This window comes from Phyllobates terribilis, unplaced genomic scaffold, assembly GCF_046119375.1.
Source record: "Phyllobates terribilis strain yellow unplaced genomic scaffold, ASM4611937v1 Scaffold_8__6_contigs__length_399053987, whole genome shotgun sequence".
NCBI classification, from domain to species: domain Eukaryota; kingdom Metazoa; phylum Chordata; class Amphibia; order Anura; family Dendrobatidae; genus Phyllobates; species Phyllobates terribilis.
The window spans coordinates 288986746-289007391 of NW_027362768.1; the positions used below are offsets into that span (position 1 = coordinate 288986746).

The following is a 20646-nucleotide window of genomic DNA, read 5'->3' on the forward strand; positions in this document are numbered from 1 at the left end:
AGCGGATGTCAGAGCCGGCTGCATCCGGGGATCACGTGGTGCCTGTGAGCGGCCAGTGATAGCGCAACTCACAGGCAGAAAAGGCACCACAAGGTATTTAGAGAAACACTTATGGGCCCTGGGGGAATACATTGGTGGATCATATAAAGTAGTGGACAACCCCTTTAACTTCCTGGCTGATGTCTTGAGATGTTGCTTCCGTATTGCCACATAATCTTCTTTTCTCATGATGCCATCCATTTTGTGAAGTGCACCAGTTCCTCCTGCAGCAAAACAACCCCACATGATGCTGCCACCCCCATGTTTCACAGTTGGGATGGTGTTCTTAGGCTTCCAAGCTTCTCCCTTTTTTTCTCCAAATGTAACAATGGTCATTATGTCCAAAAAGTTAAAATTTTAGTTTCATCAGACCACAGGACATGTCTCCAAAAATTAAGGTCTTTGTCCTTGGGTTGATATGCACATGTCAGACCAAAGCACGTTCATCTCCGGGACACAGAACCCGTCTCCTTTGTTCCTGTGTGCATTTTCAAACATTAATCTGGCTTTTTTAGGTTTCTATTGGAGTAATGGCTTCTTCCTGGCAGAGTGGCCTTTCAGCCTATGTTGATACAGTACTCATTTCACTGTGGATATTGACACAAGGTCTTTTGCTTTTGTCCTTGGGTTGATATGCACATGTCGGACCAAAGCACGTTCATCTCTGGGACACAGAATCCGTCTCCTTCCTGAGCAGTATGATGGCTGGACATTCCCATCTTGTTTATACTTGCATATAATTGTTTGTACAGATGAACGAGGCACCTTCAGGTACCTTGAAATTGTACCCAAGGATGAGCCAGACTTGTGCAAGTCCACAATTCTCCTCCTGATATCTTGGCTGATTTCTTTAGACTCCCATGATGCTAAACAAAGAAGCAGTGAGTTTCAGGTTGGCAAATATTAAAAATTATGGTAATCCTAATTGACCTAAAACGGGAAAGGTTTATTCTGATTTCATGTCAGATATTGAGAAAAACATGCAGATGTCTTTTTATATAGTGTAAGGAAACTTCTGGTTTCAACTGTATACACACACACACACACACACAATCCCTACATAGAAATTGCATAAACCTCTCCTCAATTAAAAAAAAAAAAAAAAAAAAAAAAAAAAAACAACCTTCCCAAATCTCTCCAAGTAAATTCCCATGCTTCTATTTTTATCATACCTAGTGATTGGCGCACTGAATGTTTATCACGATCGTTATGCCAGTCCTGTAATTTACAGACATTCCAGCCATTCTCAAATTATATTGATCCCTGGGGAATATGAGCCAAAAATTGTGCTAGGATGCAACAGAAGGATGGGAAAAGATCTCACAACAAAAAGTAGTTGACAAGATCGCTAACTATATTTGAATCCATGTGTTCACAGGTTAAATCCCCCAAAAATTTGCTTTCCTCACTCTATAATATTCTAAACACAAGGGATGTTTCTCTGAAAAGAGCCTACCTATTGAGTTGGGAAAAGGAACTTGATTCTACCTTTACTAACTTTCAAATTAAGCGGATCTATAAATTTTCCCATGGCCCCTCACAATGCGTTAAGAGTCCAGGAAAATAATTACAAAATACTTTCCCAATGGTACACATCCCCCATTCAGATGCACAGATGGTTTCCCACCACCTCAGATCTATGTTGGCGTTGTGTAACTGGAAAAGGTTCATATCTTCATATATGGTGGTCATGTCAGGTCATCCAAACTTTCTGGAAAGTAGTTTCCCAAATTATCTACGAAGTCCTCCACTTTCAGACTGCTTTAACACCAGAACACATCTTCTTGAACCTCCCTTTAGACACAAGCAGGAAAATTGAGTCAAAGTTGTTTTTTTTCATTTCATCAGCTGGTAAACTTCTTATTCCTACATTCTGGCGCACAACTAACATCCCAAACCAAAAACAACTTATTCTTAAAATTGATCAACTATTCCTCATTGAAGTAGCAGCAGCTCTGGCACAAGGAAACCTCCCCATTTTCACTCAAACTTGGGCCCCTTGGGAAAAGTTTAGGAAATCTGTTAATTTTATCTCCTCAATCTCCTAGAATTACCAACATGTCATCAAATCATGATTTGCTTTCGGACCTTCCCTCTTCCCCTCAACCCTTCTAGTTCCTTTCATCTCTTCCCTCGTTCGCTCCTCAAAAAAAAAAATAAAACTTGAATCATTCACCTTTCTTTCTTCCAGCAACGTTCCCCTCCCTTTCCTAGCCCTATTTTTTTTTTTTTTTTTTTTATAACCTATTTTACGTTATTTTAAATATATATGTATTGCATCTTTGTACTTCCAGATGTTGTTCCTCCGCTGGAATTCCATTTTCTTGCCTGTTATTGTTTTTGATTCACTTTAAATAAAACATTTAAAACAAAACAACAAAAAGTAGTTGCAGACGTATTTAAAGTTCTCAGTGATAAGACTTTCACAGGGTCTTCTGTTCTTAGCACCCCCAGAAATCAGCCTATAGCCACGTTCACACGAGTATTTGGTCAGTATTTTACATAAGTATTTCTAAGCCAAAATCAGGAGTTGAACAATCAGAGGAAAAGTATATCTCCTGTTCATGAAAATGGCACGCACTGTTCTGCGTGATAAACTGGTGCACTGTTAGTTTGGGCATATATAACCCTGAAGAAGCCAGAATTATGGCCCTTAAAAATGGTGGTACTCTGTGTGTGTGAATAAGCATCTAGTATGTGATTGCTACAAGTCAGTGGTCGCAGTACGGGCACATATCGTACTTTGCCGGCACCACAGCTCAGCATCATTATGCCGGTAGTACAATATGTGACCGTTGGGCCCACACAATGGCTGTAGTGGTCACATGCTGTAAAACTATATATACACACACTGATTAATGCATGAACTAAATTATTGCTATACACGTGAAAAAGATGAGGTACTTAACATTTTTTGATCAATAAGCATAAAAGTCATCCAACCACAACAAAATGGATGGTCCCCATCACTAATGTCCGACCTCTCCATGTGCCCAGACAGGCCTCATCTTAACTGGGGAACCAGGGTTAGCTTGCAATGAAACTTTTTGGGACAGATGGGTGGATAGAATACACCCCCTTATCATGACCATTGATGAGTCGGGGCCATAAAGTTTATTGCCCATTTGTGCAGTAACACGTTCTATGAATTGGGACCATTAAAAGGGAAAATAAACAGACAAATCTTAAGCTTAGAAATCACAAAAACACATGAGATGGGTGTTGGCCTGTGCATAATTTTTTATTGGTTTCTGACAATAGATCTTATAAAACATGTGTGATGGATCTCACAGTAAGAATATGAACTCTGACACATCCAGGCACTTAGCCTTCTTCCTCTGTAATGAGAAAAAGAGGAGTTAGAGGGGTCTTCCCTGAATGCACACGTCATATATAGAAGACAAACAACGGGACTATGTGTTATTCTGATTGTTTCTATGCTGGAAGAACAGTTGGGCATTTACTTCCTTTGTTACAAAAAAGTAGCAAATACCCCCAAACAGCCCCTGTGTTCTCCATGGTCGGGGTCTGGTACTGCTAGTCAGCTACATTCAGCAGTGACTCAGATGAAGTCCCAGACCATGGATAAGGGCAGAACCATTACTTGGGATAAACATGTGAATATACCTTCAACTTCTTCCTCCTCCTCTTCATCTTCATCATCTTCATCCTCATCAGAGCTAAATGTGCCGTCAGGCAGGCTGTATATCCGAATCACTTGCTGTAAAAGAATACAGAACGCTCATAGCTCTCGTGTAGACAGTCTAGGAATCCTTAGGGTGAAAGCACTGGGTGCAAATGTGTGCAGAAAATCCACAGTACCAGGTGAGATGCTAAAACAACTCCTCCACACATTGCAAAAATCTGCCATGTGTGAATTGTCCTGCAGTGCAGATTTTATAACCAGCAGCATGTCAATTCTTTCATTGTGGATTTCATCCCTTGCAACACAAAAGGGAAAAATCTGCAACAAAACCCAAATGTATTTTGGTGCAGTCCCTTATGTGCGCGAGTATTGCTTAAAAATAAATAAAATAAACCAGCATCAAATCTGTTAGGTGTGCATTTACCTTTAGGCTTGGGCCAAACGGCAGTTTTTGCTGAGACTTCAGTATGCGGGATTCTGGGTCTTGTGCACATAGTAGAGCACGGATCCTAAGTGGACGCATGTGGAGTCCCTATGGCTTCATACTGTGACGTACTAGGCACTGTAACCCCACATGGCGCCTTTGTACAGCACTATATTATAGAGCCGATTATCCCTCTGTAATGCAGCATTAGGACACAGCCCCACTATCAGTATCCGGTCAGTATTTTTTCTCAGGAGTGGAAGCCAAAACGAGGAGTGGGCGATACATGCAGAATTGGTGCATACTGCTAGTGGGGCCATGGCCTAATGGGTTTTCTCGTACATGAAAAAATAAGGTGTGTGAATGAGCCCTACATCTCTTAAGTCCTGTCACCATTGCCTACTATAGTATACTCTTTTGAATACCATCTTGGAGCACTATTTGGCCTGAAGTTCTGTCTCTGAGTAGCTAGCGCTAAGGCCACGGCCCCACTATCAGTATTCGGTCAGTATTTTTTCTCAGGAGTGGGTGATAAATACAGAATTGGTGACTTGTTTCTATTATACCTTTTCTCTGATTGTTCCTCACCTGGTTTTGGCTCCCACTCCTGAGAAAAAATACTGACTGAATACTGACCAAATACTGATAGTGGGGCCGTGGCCTAGGATGAAGAATCCAAAACATACTCGGGCTAACAGTAGCCAGCCAGAGTAAGGAAGAGAACCATTATGCTAAAATCAATCTTTATTAGAAACAACATATAAAAAATGCAGCGTGCCTTGTATGGGGGACACCACTGTATCCTGACCGGTAGATGGATAAACTGCTACAATGATAGGGGTGTGGTTTTTTTTGTTCACTGTCAAATCCAATTGGAGTAATATTTTTATAAAATTTAACTTTTAATATATATTCATACTAAAATCCAAAATAGACACAAAAGTACCTATGTTATTAAAACCAATCTGATACATATCAGCACTGTATTGTTGCTGCTGTATCACTTAGGCACCTACAGTAGCTGTGGAACACAGCAGATGTATTGCCGGTTGGTGCTTGGCATCGGCACTTATTGTAGAGGTTTAGATGGCTTTTATTTTTCCTTTTGATATCACCACTAGTTTCCACACTTCTCTAGCACCTTACACTCAGTGCCCACCACTATGAGTTAATACAGTTTGCTTTTTGGCAGTGCTCTATTATTCAATGGACTCTATCTGGTGCTCTGTTATCGCCCAGGACACCTTACTTATTCATTCAGTCATTGCACATTCCAATACACTTGATTCTTGGCATATTTACTTCATATGCTCACTATTATAATTATCAGTACCCTATAGCAATTGTAGCCCAATGATAGGGGGGTGATAATCAAAAGGAGATACTAGATAGAGTCAAGTGATTGTCCATTCAATAAACCACAGAGAACCAAATCAATAGAATCCCTAAAATTATTACATTTATATTAACTGGTACAATCACCAAGATATATACGAGGATGGGGGGTGGAGAGTATCTAAATCACACATGTCAAACTCTGGCCCGCAGGGTGATTATATTTGGCCCACAACACCAGAACCACCACTCCTATGTGGGGCCCCCATTATTCACTGTATGGAGGGCTATGTGGGGCCCCCATTATTCACTATATAGAGGGCTATGTGGGGCCCCCATTATTCACTATATAGAGGGCTATGTGGGGCCCCCATTATTCACTGTATGGAGGGCTATGTGGGGGCCCCATTATTCACTGTATGGAGGGCTATGTGGGGCCCCCATTATTCACTGTATGGAGGGCTATGTGGGGCCCCCATTATTCACTGTATGGAGGGCTATGTGGGGCCCCCATTATTCACTATATGGAGGGCTATGTGGGGCCCCCATTATTCACTGTATGGAGGGCTATGTGGGGCCCCCATTATTCACTGTATGGAGGGCTATGTGGTGCCCATTATGCTGTATGGAGGGCTATGTGGGGCCCCCATTATTCACTGTATGGAGGGCTATGTGGTGCCCCCATTATTCACTGTATGGAGGGCTATGTGGTGCCCATTATGCTGTATGGAGGGCTATGTGGGGCCCATTATGCTGTATGGAGGGCTATGTGGGGCCCATTATGCTGTATGGAGGGCTATGTGGTGCCCATTATGCTGTATGGAGGGCTATGTGGGGCCCCCCATTATTCACTGTATGGAGGGCTATGTGGGGCCCCCCATTATTCTGTATGGAGGACTATGTGGGCCCATTATTCTGTATGGAGGACTATGTGGGCCCATTATTCTGTATGGAGGACTATGTGGGGCCCATTATTCACTGTATGGAGGGCTATGTGGGGCCCCCCATTATTCACTGTATGGAGGGCTATGTGGGGCCCCCATTATTCACTGTATGGAGGGCTATGTGGGGCCCCCATTATTCACTGTATGGAGGGCTATGTGGGGCCCCCATTATTCACTGTATGGAGGGCTATGTGGGGCCCCCATTATTCACTGTATGGAGGGCTATGTGGGGCCCCCATTATTCACTGTATGGAGGGCTATGTGGGGCCCCCATTATTCACTGTATGGAGGGCTATGTGGGGCCCCCATTATTCACTGTATGGAGGGCTATGTGGGGCCCCCATTATTCACTGTATGGAGGGCTATGTGGGGCCCCCATTATTCACTGTATGGAGGGCTATGTGGGGCCCCCATTATTCACTGTATGGAGGGCTATGTGGGGCCCATTATACTGTTTACTGGTTGGCCCGCGACTTGGTCCATGTTTTTCATTTTGGCCCTTTGTGTGTTTCAGTTCGATATCCCTGCTCTAAATCAAATAGTATAAATTCACAGCTGAGTGCTATCTACGGTATAGCAGGAGACAAAGAGTAAAGCAACCAACAAATGAATACACCATAGTAGAATATATACATACACACTACACATAGACTGGTGACAACTTTACTTATCAGTGTGCAGAAGAAAGTGCCGAAAACATCCCACGTGTAGTGTAGGAGAAAAGACCTGAAGGGAATTCCTGTGTGGTAGGTAGGTTAGAGATGACAGGTGACGTCAGGGTACGCCCCCAGAAGAAGCAAGTGGTGATACGCGTGTCCGGGTGTGGGGACGCTGTGCTGATTTCTCCGGTCATCTCTATCTTACCTACTGTACAGTTATTACCTTCAGGGCTTTTCTCCTGTTACTTTTTGTCCCCTGTTATACTGCCGATAGGATTCAGGTGTCAATTTACACTGCTTGATTTAGATACTCTTCCCCTCCCCACTTCATATATCTCTTGGTGATTGTACCAGTTAATATAAATGTAATAATATTAGGGATTCTATTGATTTGGTTCTCTGTGATTTATCATATGGGGAGTCATGTGGCTCCATCTTAAGTGTCTCATATTTTGATTATCACACCCCTATCATTGTAGCAGTTTATCCATCTACCAGTCAAGATACAGTGGCGTCCCCCATACAAGGTACTCTGGTTTTAGCATAATGGTTCTCTTCCTTACTCTGGCTGGCTACCTTCAGCCCAAACATGTTTTGGATATATTGTGTGAAGTGCCATTAACCCCTTAAGGACCCTGGGATTTTCGGTTTTTTTGCATTTTCGTTTTTTGCTCCCCTTGTTCCCAGAGCCATAGTGTTTTTATTTTTCGGTCAATATGGCCGTGTGAGGGCTTATTTTTAGCGGGATGAGTTGTACTTTTGAACGCCATTACTGGTTTTACCATATCATGTACTGGAAAAACGGGAAAAAAATTCCAAGTGCAGTGAAATTGCAAAAAAAGTGCAATACCACAGATGTTTGTTTTTTACCACGCTCACTGAATGGCAAAACTGACCTGCCATAATTATTTTCCAGGTCATTACAAGTTCGTAGACACCAAACATGTATAGGTTCTTTTTTATTTAAGCGGTGAAAAAAAAAATCCAAAGTTTGCTTAAAAAAAAAATAAAAAATCCCCAAAAAGGCGCCATTTTCTGAGACCCGTAGCGTCTCCATTTTTCGGGATCTGGGGCCGTATGAGAGCTTATTTTTTGTGCGCCAAGCTGACGTTTTTATTGATACCATTTTGGGGTAGATAGGATGTTTTGATCGCCTGTTATTGCATTTTTTTGCAATGTTGTGGCGACCAAAAAACGTAATTCTGGCAATTAATTCTTTTTTTATATTGATAGATCGGGCGATTCTGAATGCAGCGATACAAAATGTGTATGTGTTTTTTGTTTTTACACTTTTTGCTTGCTTCTATAGTCTCCATAGGAGACTAGAAGCAGCACTTGTCCGATCGCCTCTGCTACATAGAGGTGATGAGCAGATCACCTCTATGTAGCAGAAATGCTCCTGTGCTATGAGCGCTGACCACTAGGTGAAACATGCCTGCCTCCATAAGATATCAGAGGCTCAACAGGACCAGATTTACTTTGGGTGCACGTCGCAGCTCTGGAGATTATACCGAGAGCAGCTGATTTTCGAGTTTGTTAATCATATAAGGATTTAGTCTGCTATGATGTACTCCATTTTGTGCCTCCGTCCTGCTGGATGTGCTCAACAAGCAGTTGTAAAAAGCCACCATCATGTCTGGCCTGTTCATACCTTGTTAGGGTCCTTCAGAATGAGGTATTTGCCTTCATCCAGCTTCATACAAATGTCAATCACACAGCGCAAGATGCCCCAAGCATTCTCCATGCTCAGGTTAATTTGGTTTGCAAATTCACTGGGTTTGAACTGTTGTGTGCCGAGGATAACGTGACGAGAAGAATCCTTTACATGGTACCGGGACACGTACCTTTAAAAGAAGAAATGTGCATTAGATGCTAGAAGAGTGATCCAAAGTGCCAGCAAGTAACACGAGAGGAATATATTACTTTAATACTTACCCCAGTTTAAGGTACTCAGAGCCGGCCAGCAGAGCGCAGCACGTCCACCGTGCCAGCTTATAGCTGTTATTCTTCAGCTCAGTGGCAATCACAGCGCCTCTCTGAGAGTCCAGCTTCTGTCTCCAGTCTACACCATTGCAGTGCTGTAAATGACCCAACACACAAAACATCAGCAAGGCCATGACGTGCGCCATACAATTAATCTACAAATGTGCCATCACTTACTCGGGAATCCCACTCGTTCAGGGTTTTGACGTTTATAAATGAAACCTCAGCGTTTGCACCGGTCATCACTCCGTCATGTTCACATCGCACCACCAGGTCAATATCATCTCCTAACTTCCATCGTCGATACCTGCCAGCAAAAAGACAAGCACATGGGTTGTTTTTTTTTGTTGTTAAATTGGCATCTAATCGAAAAAAAACAAAACAAAGCCAACTCACCTGTAGGCTACAGAGGCCACCTCATTTTTGTCCACATCGTCTTCCATGAAGGGGTTTGAGTTTGGAAATTTGTATTTTTCTTTGCCCTGCAGGAGACACAGTAGTGAGTAGACTTATTCCATAAAGATTCCTACTTATTACAGAAAATCAGGGAACAACAGACTTTGAGATAAGTCAATTAAAATCTTAACAGTTACCATCCATATTACGGCCCAGAGCTGCACTCACTGCGCTGCTGCCTAGTATTAGAAACTTTTTGACAAACTTGTTGAGTGATGCATCCTTAATAGTTGAGCAAGCAAATAATACTGGGAGATTTCAGCTCTGGACTATAATGGTGAAAACTGCCTTAAGGGCTTGGCTAAAGATTTTCTCCAAGTACCATAGAAGCAGCCGGGCGTTCACCAGTGACCGTGTTGGGCGACAGCAGGTGTGAGAACTCGCTGCTTTATATCAGTTACATCAGTACATTACATGAGCCCATGTTGGTCCTTTTAATAATAGACTGACAGAACTGAACGTTTTCATGGTCCTCAGTTCCTACGTGGCTTACTGTTTTTGGATAGGTAGAGGCTTTAACAATAATATCCAACCGGATACATTTTTCCCCTCATTATTGATATTACTAAGCATTGTATGAAGATTTAGATGCTGTAATAACTTAGTATAAAGTCACAAAATTAGTTTTTTAATCAATGAGCATATGGATTAGGAGCAATAGGCTTCTTGAACTTGATATTTCATGTTATAAACATGATGCTTTCCGATTTCATGGCATTGCTTATTGAGCCTAGTACAGTACTTTTTGGAAAGTATTTGCAGTATGGGTTAAAGGGGTCGTCCAGTGAAAACAAATTATTAGGCAATGGATTTTAGATCCACACTGCCGATTTTTCCGACATTTTGTAAAATATCACCAAGCACACCGATACTATAACACGCAGAGGATTTTCCATCTGTATAACCAGCTTTGTATACGTCCATATAGAAAACGTTACACATTTTTTTTCTTTTAATGTTATGACATATAGCAGAGTGCCCGTCTGCCAGTCACAACACGACCATCACGCTCACCATCTGCAGACACTGCTGGGAGAAGTTGTGGTTGATGTACGTTGCCTCCATGGCCAGGTTTCTTGGAGAGTTGAAAGAGTTCACTTCATCCTGAGGGGGTTCGTTGGCCGTTTCACTGACAGTCAGCAAATCTAGATGCATAAAGATGAGGATAACCAGGGTTAATAGGTCACATTAAATTTAGATGAGGACAAGCAGAGGTGTTATATATAAAAAACCACTCAGAATTACAATAAAAAAAAAAAAAAAGAAGACTTTCCAGAAGGGTGGTCATCTCAAAGATGGCCAATACGATGAAGAAAATCTCATGTAGAAAAAGGACCAGACCAGAGCTTGTTTGAAGTGTCTAAGAAATAGGCTGGTTTAACACATCTGTCATTCACGAAGCGATTATGGACTGATGTCTGGAGCGGCCGCGGTTTGCTTGACCTAAACTCAACTGCTTCATAGGCAAATATGTGACTTATAAGTTGGGGTCAGGAGACCCGCAGTTGATCCGGACATCGTGCTCCATACTCCGATCATGAATGTCGGAAGTGTGAAACTGATCTAAGTCTGCACAGGAGCTGTATACCTAAACGGTAAGATATTTCTAGTTGAAGGCTTCCCCCATGCACAATAAAGGAAACTATTTCAATAGGGCGTACCATATAATGTGTATGGAACTTCTCAACTCCTCCCGACATATGGTGTCGGCTTACTCCCCTCTTCCCCCTGAAAACTCATGAACACTTGCCCAAATCTATAGTGGAGTTCAAAAAGATTGTCTGATTGAGCATTTGCCTCCAGCTATTTATGGCCACATTAAGACTTATTTACAAGGTTGTTTCATTGGTGTAATTAATATGAAGGGAAAATTAAAATGACACCACCCATCCATTAGTTGTGGTTAATACTGAAACTAAGATTCCTGCACCATGGCCCCTTTATTCTAGCAAACTCAATGGCCGGACCACCATAATAAAGAGAAAGCTTCCCTTCGTGCCACACTGTCACATTGGAAAATTGCAGTCAAATGTATAACTAAAACGTCACCAAGAACTTATGATCCTCACCGAAGTCCGAGTTGTCTCTCTTGTCAAAGAAGATTTTGGATCCCACTCGCTGGACCACAATGTCCCAAGAGTTGACAGAACGGGTACAGCACATGAGTGTGGCAAGAATGGCGTCGGTGGCAAAAACATTTCCCTGAGTCTTTGCCAGCTGTGGACAGACAAGTATCACAGACATTTATAGAAAAGGGGTCACAAAGCTGCAGGCAAAATGATAGCCCACCTTTCTGATGACTGGATCGTCTGTGGTGGTCACAGTGTGGAAGATCCTCTTGATGCTCTTCAAAGATCTCTCATTCCTTGTGGTGACTCGATCGAAGGCTTTATCGTAGTATTCCAGGGCTCCGCAGCATTCTCTAGGGTATGGAGCAGAGGGAAATATATCAGGTTCCGTAAGCCCAAGTAATATGTCCTACTAAAGGGGATCGCTGGAAACTCATTAAAAAAAACACAGACTGGTGTAAAATAATCAGTAGTAATCACCCCACTGATGCCACGCTTCACACTTTTTATTCCCTATACTTCCTGCATTATTACTGCAGCCAATCTCTCACTGTCCACATGTTCACTGGAACATTAGGAAGGAGAATGTATTTACTATTATACGACACCATTCTGAGCAATTCAAAGCAAGTTTTAGGAGGAATTTTAACAAATGCAGCAAAATAGGATGAACGGAATGGAATTAAAAGGGTTGTCCACGACTGGATGGATGGATAGATCCTGTGGTATATGTCAGGAGCTCTTTGTCCTCCATCTGGCAGGTATGTGCCTGCAAATTGTTTATTTCCCCATATAGGAAAGAGCAGCAGACTGTGCCTTCCTATAGAGCAGGGGTCTCAAACACGCGGCCCCTGAGGCTCCTTTATGCGGCCCGCAGGCACAGACCCCTTGATGATCCCGACCAGGTCCAGGAGGAGCCGCCGACAGCAGCGCTGCATTGCCGCACAGAGACTGTCTCCCAGCACTGCATTTCCAATGCCAGCCGCCGGCCAATCAGAGGCCAGCAGCTGATATCTGCGTGTCGGCGCGAGTATGACGTCATTGTCATACGCAGCTATCAGCTGCTGGCCTCTGATTGGCCGGCGGCTGGCATTGGAAATGCAGTGCTGGGAGACAGTCTCTGTGCGGCAATGCAGCGCTGCTGTCGGCGGCTCCTCCTGGACCAGGTCGGGATCGTCAAGGGGTCGGACTCTGTGGTGCCTGCGCCACATCTGCAGGAAGGCCGCCGAGGGAACGGAGGACAGGTGAGAATCATCTTTTTTTTTTTTTGTGTGTGTGAAGAACAGCACAGGGGGCACATAGCCAAAAGATGGGGACCTGGATGGGGCACATAGCCACAAGATGGGGACCTGGATGGGGCACATAGCCACAAGATGGGGACCTGGATGGGGCACATAGCCACAAGATGGGGACCTGGATGGGGCACATAGCCACAAGATGGGGACCTGGATGGGGCACATAGCCACAAGATGGGGACCTGGATGGGGCACATAGCCACAAGATGGGGACCTGGATGGGGCACATAGCCACAAGATGGGGACCTGGATGGGGCACATAGCCACAAGATGGGGACCTGGATGGGGCACATAGCCACAAGATGGGGACCTGGATGGGGCACATAGCCACAAGATGGGGACCTGGATGGGGCACATAGCCACAAGATGGGGACCTGGATGGGGCACATAGCCACAAGATGGGGACCTGGATGGGGCACATAGCCACAAGATGGGGACCTGGATGGGGCACATAGCCACAAGATGGGGACCTGGATGGGGCACATAGCCACAAGATGGGGACCTGGATGGGGCACATAGCCACAAGATGGGGACCTGGATGGGGCACATAGCCACAAGATGGGGACCTGGATGGGGCACATAGCCACAAGATGGGGACCTGGATGGGGCACATAGCCACAAGATGGGGACCTGGATGGGGCACATAGCCACAGGATGGGGACCTGGATGGGGCACATAGCCACAGGATGGGGACCTGGATGGGGCACATAGCCACAGGATGGGGACCTGGATGGGGCACATTAGTACAAGATGGGGACTTGGATGGGGAACATTACTACAAGATGTTTGCCATTATTACTATATGATGCTAATTGTAAGACAATATTACTGAATGTGGCCAATTGGGGGAAACAAAATTGTAAAAATCAAAAAAATAAAAATAAAGCATGAAAAAATATTGTGCACTAAAAATGCTGTTTTATATGTAAACTAAAGTAAACACAAAAAAGTGCACGTTTATTATCGCCACATCCATAACGACCCAAGCCATAAAAAAATAAACACGGAAAAAATGTTCAAAAGGTGTATACAAAAAAAAAATGGTATCACTAAAAATGTCACATTGAACAAAGAATGCGGCCCCCCAAATTCAAATTTTTTCCATGTGCGGCCCATATACCCAGCCGAGTTTGAGACCCCTGCTATAGAGTATGCTTACAATGGGGCATCGGCATCCATACTGACTGTGGCCATTCCTGGTATCTGTGAGTGTGTGTCAGACAGGTTTACACCGTGCAATTCAATTTTCTAACCTTTCAAGTATCTCTATCCTGAATATTATACACAGGAGATGTATATAAAAAAAAAAAAAAAAAAGAGCACATCACAGTTATTAGGATGAATCGCGACACGAGCAGCAAGTTCTGGATAAAATCCGGCAGAACATCATGAGGACAATGCTGCAAACTTGCAAAAGCATCCAATCCAAAATGGCTTTAGGGACGGTTTAAGATCAGAATTACTCGTCTTACATGTCTAACGGGTCAGCCACCTCCAGGTAACGCATCTTCATCAGCCTGGGGAAGTCCATTTCTTCCTTAACCTCCCAGTCACTACGGACTTCCACAGAGGAATCTCTTGGTTTCAGCTGAGCCTATTAGACCAGGAAAAAAGTCACATTCTGATTATTGCACTTTCCTGGCAAGTTTTTAAAGGAAAAAAAATAATTAAAAAAAAAAAACTTTTTATTTTTTTTAAGAACAGAGTACCTGAGATTTTTGGTCCCACTTCTGGCGAACACCAAACTGCTTTTGGAATTTCTTCTGGAGTCTCAGACGATCCCTGGAACAATATCAAACAGATCTTTACTAGAGGAGCTGTGCGATTACCATGTACTATGCCGAGTCTTGCCGCCTCGGTGCTAGACCCGCACCGCTCAGTCCCGCGCCCTCCTCCTACCTCTCCTTCTGCTTGGCGCTCTTCGGTAATGTCTGCATGTTAAACTGCAGCATGTTCCTTCTATCTTTATCACGACGCAGATTTCTCTGTAGGCAAAACATAGTGGGGAAACCTTTAACCCTTCATGTGCGACCAACAAAATCACCCTCTGGCAAGAATCCTTCCTCCCAAAAAGCCTCCTATACCTGAGCAAAGCGCAGCCGATTCCTCTGGTACGCAGTCTTCTGCATCTTGGTGGTGTCCACGAGCTGGAAGCTGGTCTCGTCCTCCTCATGGAAGTAGGCGTACTGACTGCCACCGCCAAACTGGGAGGAATATTTGTCTAAATGAAAAAATATCAACCTATATGAGCAATTCCAACATTCACTGTTCGATAACCAGAACCCTCCTAATGGGGAAAATATAACCAAGAGTATCTCCTCAAAAATTGTGGGATGACATGCTCCACTTTTGTGGCATTCATGTACGCTGCGATTTTAAGACTTCCTCCAGGCGCACTACTGATATGAAGGAGCTCCCATACTTACTGGTGTATCTCTTGTCCTGATAGGTGGCCCCGGTCCAGTCTGCAACCTTATCAATGAAAACAGAGAGGACACACCCTGTTAGTCAGTGGGATACATTACTATAGGGCTCAAGGAAAGTTACAAGCATCTGGACATCATTTAAAGATGACTTACATATTTAAAGGGTTTTCCCCCAAAATCGCAATTTATCCATTTCTGACAGCGGCATTAACAGAGTGGCGGCATTGGGCGCGTGTCACTCTACGCACCCATTAGTGATCCCGGTTCGCCGATGGGTGACTGACAGCTGGGGGTCAATTGAAGACCTCCATGCACGTGATTATAGAGCTCCCTTGAAACCCAGCCTATGGCCGGGCATAAAAGGAGACCGTGATTTTTACTGTATATGCGGCTACACTGTGGCATTGCTGTACATAGCACAATCGATGAGACGATCGCAGGTTCAAGTCCCCTAAGGGGACTAATAAATAAAGTAAAAAAATAAATAAAAATAAAAAGCTTAAATCACCCCCGTTTACCACATTAAAAATAAAGATAACAAAAAAAAAATACACACGTCCTGAATAGTCAGATCAAAATAATTAACCCGATCAGCAAACAGAAAAAAACCTTCTACCGCCAAAATTGTGGGGTTTTTTGGTCACCTCAATACCACAAAAAAAAATAAAAGGCTGTAACGAGCGATCAAAATGTCATATCTATCTCCAAAATGGAATCAATAAAAGTGTCACATCACACACCCCATAAATGGTGACACACTCAAAAAAATATTTTTTTTAACCACTAAAATAATTTAAAAAACTGGACACGTTTGGTATCAGCGTATTTGTGCTGATGAGAACAATCATACTAACAGGTCATTTTTACCACATAATTTACACCCCCCAAAAAAAACCATGTCAGAATTGCATTTTTTTTTCACAATTTGACCACACTTAGTGTACTGAAAAAAGGGAAAAAAATACTATGTGGTAAAATGAATGGTGTCGCTCAAAAGCACAACTCGTCCTGCAAAAAAACAATCCCTTATACATTCATGTGGACAGAAAAAAAAAAAGTTATGGCTCATGGCAGGAGGGGAGGAAAAAATTAAAAAGGTAAAAATTGATTGATATCTTAAAAAACAACCTGGGCTTCATTTTATATGGAGACAGCGGATAAGCAGAAGGACGCACCTTTCCCAGGCGATCTCCTTTGCTGAAGGGCTGGTAGGGCATGTCCTTGAACTGGTCAGGTACGGCGCAGGGCCCCCAGCCCAGAGGATTGTCGTTTATCGCTGGCGCATTGAATTTCGCCATTTTGAGAGGCCTGGAAAAAAAATCATAATCACATTGGCTACATAAATTATACAAAGAATTTTGAAACATGAACCAATGTACTTGAGAATTGTAAGATGGCCTCATCCTTCTGTCTGACATTGAACATTACCCCCCCCCCCCCCCCCCAGGCACGGAAATACTCCTGCAATCCATTACTGGGTTGAATATATGCGCCCTGCAGTTCTACAGATGTAAGAGGTAATAGACTTCTCTGTAATCAGCCCTGAAGAACAATAGATATTTAAAGGGCAACTAAACTTTTAATATGCTGTAGCTGATTAAAGGAAAGCCCTTATAAGAAAAACAAACTTCTCTTTACTCCTCCTCCCCAGGTCCAGCGCTGGGTCTCTGCTGTTACCTGCAGCGTTGACGTGACATTGGCAGCACTGCAGCCCATCACTGAGCTCAGTGGCTCTGAATGTGTAGATGGAATGCTATGCTCAGACCTAGTGTGATTGGCTGCAGCGCTGTCAACGTGATGTTAGTGCGGCAGGCAATAAAAGACACTGGAAACAGTAGTGGCGACTGCAAGCTGGACCCAGGGAGAGCACAGTAAAAGAACAGGATTTTTTTTTTTTAAATAAACTGCTTTTGGGGACAACCCCGTTAAGGCTCAGCTCACAAGTCTGTCTGGACATCTATTTGTGTAAGTGACCCCTTGCATCAGTTATGCAGACGGAAAGAGGCGCCCCCTGCTGACATCAGGTCTGAGCTCAGAATTTTTTCCATTCCACTGGAACCCAAAAGGACCAGATAATAATCAATGGGCCGCTCTGCATAACTGACGCACGGCATTACTTATTCCATTTGTGAACAGAGAAGCCGAAGTTGTGTTGGTCAGTCAGGGGCTACTGATTGCTCAAAGCAAGGAACATAAGCGCAGCCGTGCACGAGCTTAGAAATGCACAGACCAAGCAAAAGCTGAGGGCTTCTGCCTCTTGTTTGCTGAGATCAGTGGGGGTCTCAGCCTCAGGACATGGACCCCACTGAGCAAAACTATTTAAATGGAACCTGTCATGTAAAATAACGCTATTAACCTGCAGATATGAAGTTAATCTGCAGGTTAATAGCGTTCTGACCTTGTGTGGCACCTGCACTGAGAGCCCCGCTGCTGGGAGAAAATTAACTTTATTCCACCCGGCAGAGTTTGGCATCCAGTCATAGGGGCGGCAGCGGCGCGGGTTCAGCCAACACTGTGTATAGAGAACGGTGGCTGTAACCAGGGCTGTGGAGTCAGTAAAATGGACCGACTTCGACTCCTAAAATATATAATAAATTGGATACAGTAGTACAATGCAGGATGTGCTGGAAATGTTTTGATAAGAGTTTGGGAAAGTTGTGAAATGTCCTATAAATGTCTGTTCTGTTCCTGATCTAAGGATCTCGGCTGTTAGTAGAGATGAATCTGTGCTGCACTTTATGTACACGCTCAGTAGTGACCAGGGCTGTGGGGTCAGAAGTCAGGGAAATTGAGGAGTCGAAGGTGTCGCTGACTGACTGCACGGCCCTGGTTATAACGCCTTAAGGACGGCTATCAGTCAGTGCTGGGGGTGCAGATACAGCCACCACTCAATACAGAGAGCATTGGCTGAACCCCTGTCCGTGCCTCCCCTATGACTGGAAGCTGAACACTACCGGGGGAATAAAGTACAATTTTCCCCGGGGCTCTCAGTGCCAGCACCACACAGTGTCCGAACGCTATTAGCCTGCAGATTAACCCCATATCTACAGGCTAATAGAATTATGTTACATGACAGGATCCCTTTAACAGGGGGTAAAATATAAGGTTATAGATTGATAAAGTGCAGGGAGGGACTAGCACCCCACCCCCACAGTCAGCAGATCCCCCAGGGTCTGACTGCTTTATGATGTGGCACTGGGCATATGAATGGTAGCCATGTAATCGCAGCGGGTCCAGAGTCCTACAGACATGCACCACCGGGCCGGCCACGGGGGCAGCCACTGCTCCCTGCCCCCATGAAGGTGGTACCAGGCAGGCTGCACTCCCCCCGCCGCCCCTGTGTGAGCTTCTCCTACACAGGTATAAGCCCCGGATCTCCCCGCTCCGTCCTAATGTCGTTCTCCTATATACACCACAAATAATCTCCTCGCCCCGTCCCCGCTGCCCCCACATCCTCACACACCCTCCTCCTACCTGTTATCACCGCTCTCTCAGCCGGATGGCAGCGGATTACTCCAAGGCGCCACACGAACCCTCTCTCAGGAACCGGCTCTGGTCAGAGGAGAGCCGGAAAGGAACGGATTACGATGTTCCGCCAGCACTGTCGCAAAACCACATAATCAGAACGTGCCAGGAGTGGCGTAAACCAAAACGTGATGACGCTACGCGTACACACCATAGAGAAGAAAACCATCTAGCAGCGGGCCGCCAGTAGGTGTCAGTGTGCAGGAGGAGCGCAGAGCGGTGCTGGCTGTACCCTTCATTGGCTGATGTAACTGCACCGGGTGTAACCGGCTTCTACATTAACCCCTTCACGTTGGAGCCATTTTTTTTTTTTTTTTTTCATCCTTTTCTTCTAAGATCCATAACTTTTTTTTAATTTTTCCGTCCACATAGACCTATGACGTATGGGGACTTGTTTCATGCAGGACACTATTCATATTACTGCATAGTGCGCTCAAAAAACAGAAATAAAATTCCAAGTGAAGGGAAATGGTAAAAAAACAAACAAAAAAACAGAATTCCTCTATTGTTTTTTTTTGGGTTTCATATTTCTGGTGTTCATTGTGTCCCGGTAATGTGGCCAGTATGGTTACGTGATCCCAAACTTATATAGTGATTTTTTTTTATTATTTTAGTGGTGAAAAAAATTCTGAAATTTCTTAAAAAAAATTAGTTTTTTTTTTGCATGTTAAATTTAGTTTGTGTCGCTATTTTATGAGCCCCAGAACTTTTTTATTTTTTTATTGGATGGGGGGGGGGGGGGGGGTTGTGTACCGAGCTGTAGTTTTTAATATGTGGCCATTTTTGGTAACAAACGCCGGTGGTTTGATCACTTTTTATTGCATTTGTGGGGGGGGAATGCGACTACCAAAAAATGACAATATTTACATTTTTTTCTTTATGGTGTTTATCCGTTTAATCATTTTATATTTTGATAGATCAGACTTTTCCAGATACTTTTATAAAAAAAAAAATAATTTTTGGATGGGGCTAAGGAGGGAAGATACAAACATTTGTTTATTTTTATATTTTGAAAAACATTTATTATTGCACATTACGTTTTATTTTTTAGTCTCCCATACAATATATAGTGGAAATCAATCTCCTATAAAGCCCGCAGAAGCACCAAGATGGAAACAATGACGGCCTTCAGAAGGACCCGGCTGCCAAATTAACCCATCGGCACCCTGTGCTAACGTTATGGGGGCAAAGCAATTGGCGCCCAAACAGATGCCGCACCAGGATCGTGCATTAATGTGTTGTCAGAAAATGATTTATTGCTTAAATCAGGTTTTTGCGTTACGTGCATATTTTAAAAAATGTTATTTTTTTCTTCACATCACAACCTTTTTATAAAACATAATTAGTAATCTTGTAATTTTCACACTAGCCACTAGGGCTTTTTTAGTCTCTTACTTTCTGTCCTTTCAGGAAGAGTTTACAGCAGTCTCATTATCATCAGAGGCAGGATTACAGTGTCAGGTAACATCGCTATATACAGCTGATACCACAGGATTTTGTGTGCGGAGCCGACATTTTAGTCATATAAATTTGGAGCACATACGACATTTTGATCGCTTTTTACTGAATGTTTTTAGGGAGGTGAGGTGACCAAAAAAAAACATAACACTGGAGTTTGATTTTTTTTCTGTTTATGATGCTTACCATATGGGTTAATTTATTTTATATTTTTATAAATTGGACTTTAATGGTGCAGCGATACCAATTGTTTTTTATTATTATTATTTTTCCTTTATTTTTATTGGGGGATTTACAATTTTACACATTTTAATTTACTTATATTTTTTAAAACTTTTTTTAAAAATGTTTATTTTATTTTTTTATTTTCCTTGAAGAACTTGAACC

General features: G+C 43.3%; 1 protein-coding gene across 1 annotated transcript; it reads right to left on the reverse strand.

The window, feature by feature from the left end:
* Nucleotides 1-3261: 3261 nt before the first annotated feature.
* On the reverse strand, nt 3262-18904 carry EIF3D (eukaryotic translation initiation factor 3 subunit D). The gene is made up of 16 exons (XM_073644365.1): nt 18751-18904; nt 16452-16584; nt 15277-15322; nt 14935-15071; nt 14750-14835; nt 14560-14632; nt 14323-14444; nt 11776-11908; nt 11556-11703; nt 10501-10631; nt 9427-9512; nt 9208-9337; nt 8983-9125; nt 8699-8891; nt 3667-3760; nt 3262-3377 (listed from the first exon to the last, which is right to left on the reverse strand). The coding sequence occupies exons 2-16, from the start codon at nt 16572-16574 to the stop codon at nt 3364-3366; spliced, it is 1659 nt and encodes a 552-aa protein (XP_073500466.1). The 5' UTR covers nt 16575-16584; nt 18751-18904; the 3' UTR covers nt 3262-3363.
* Between the last annotated feature and the right edge of the window lie 1742 nt (nt 18905-20646).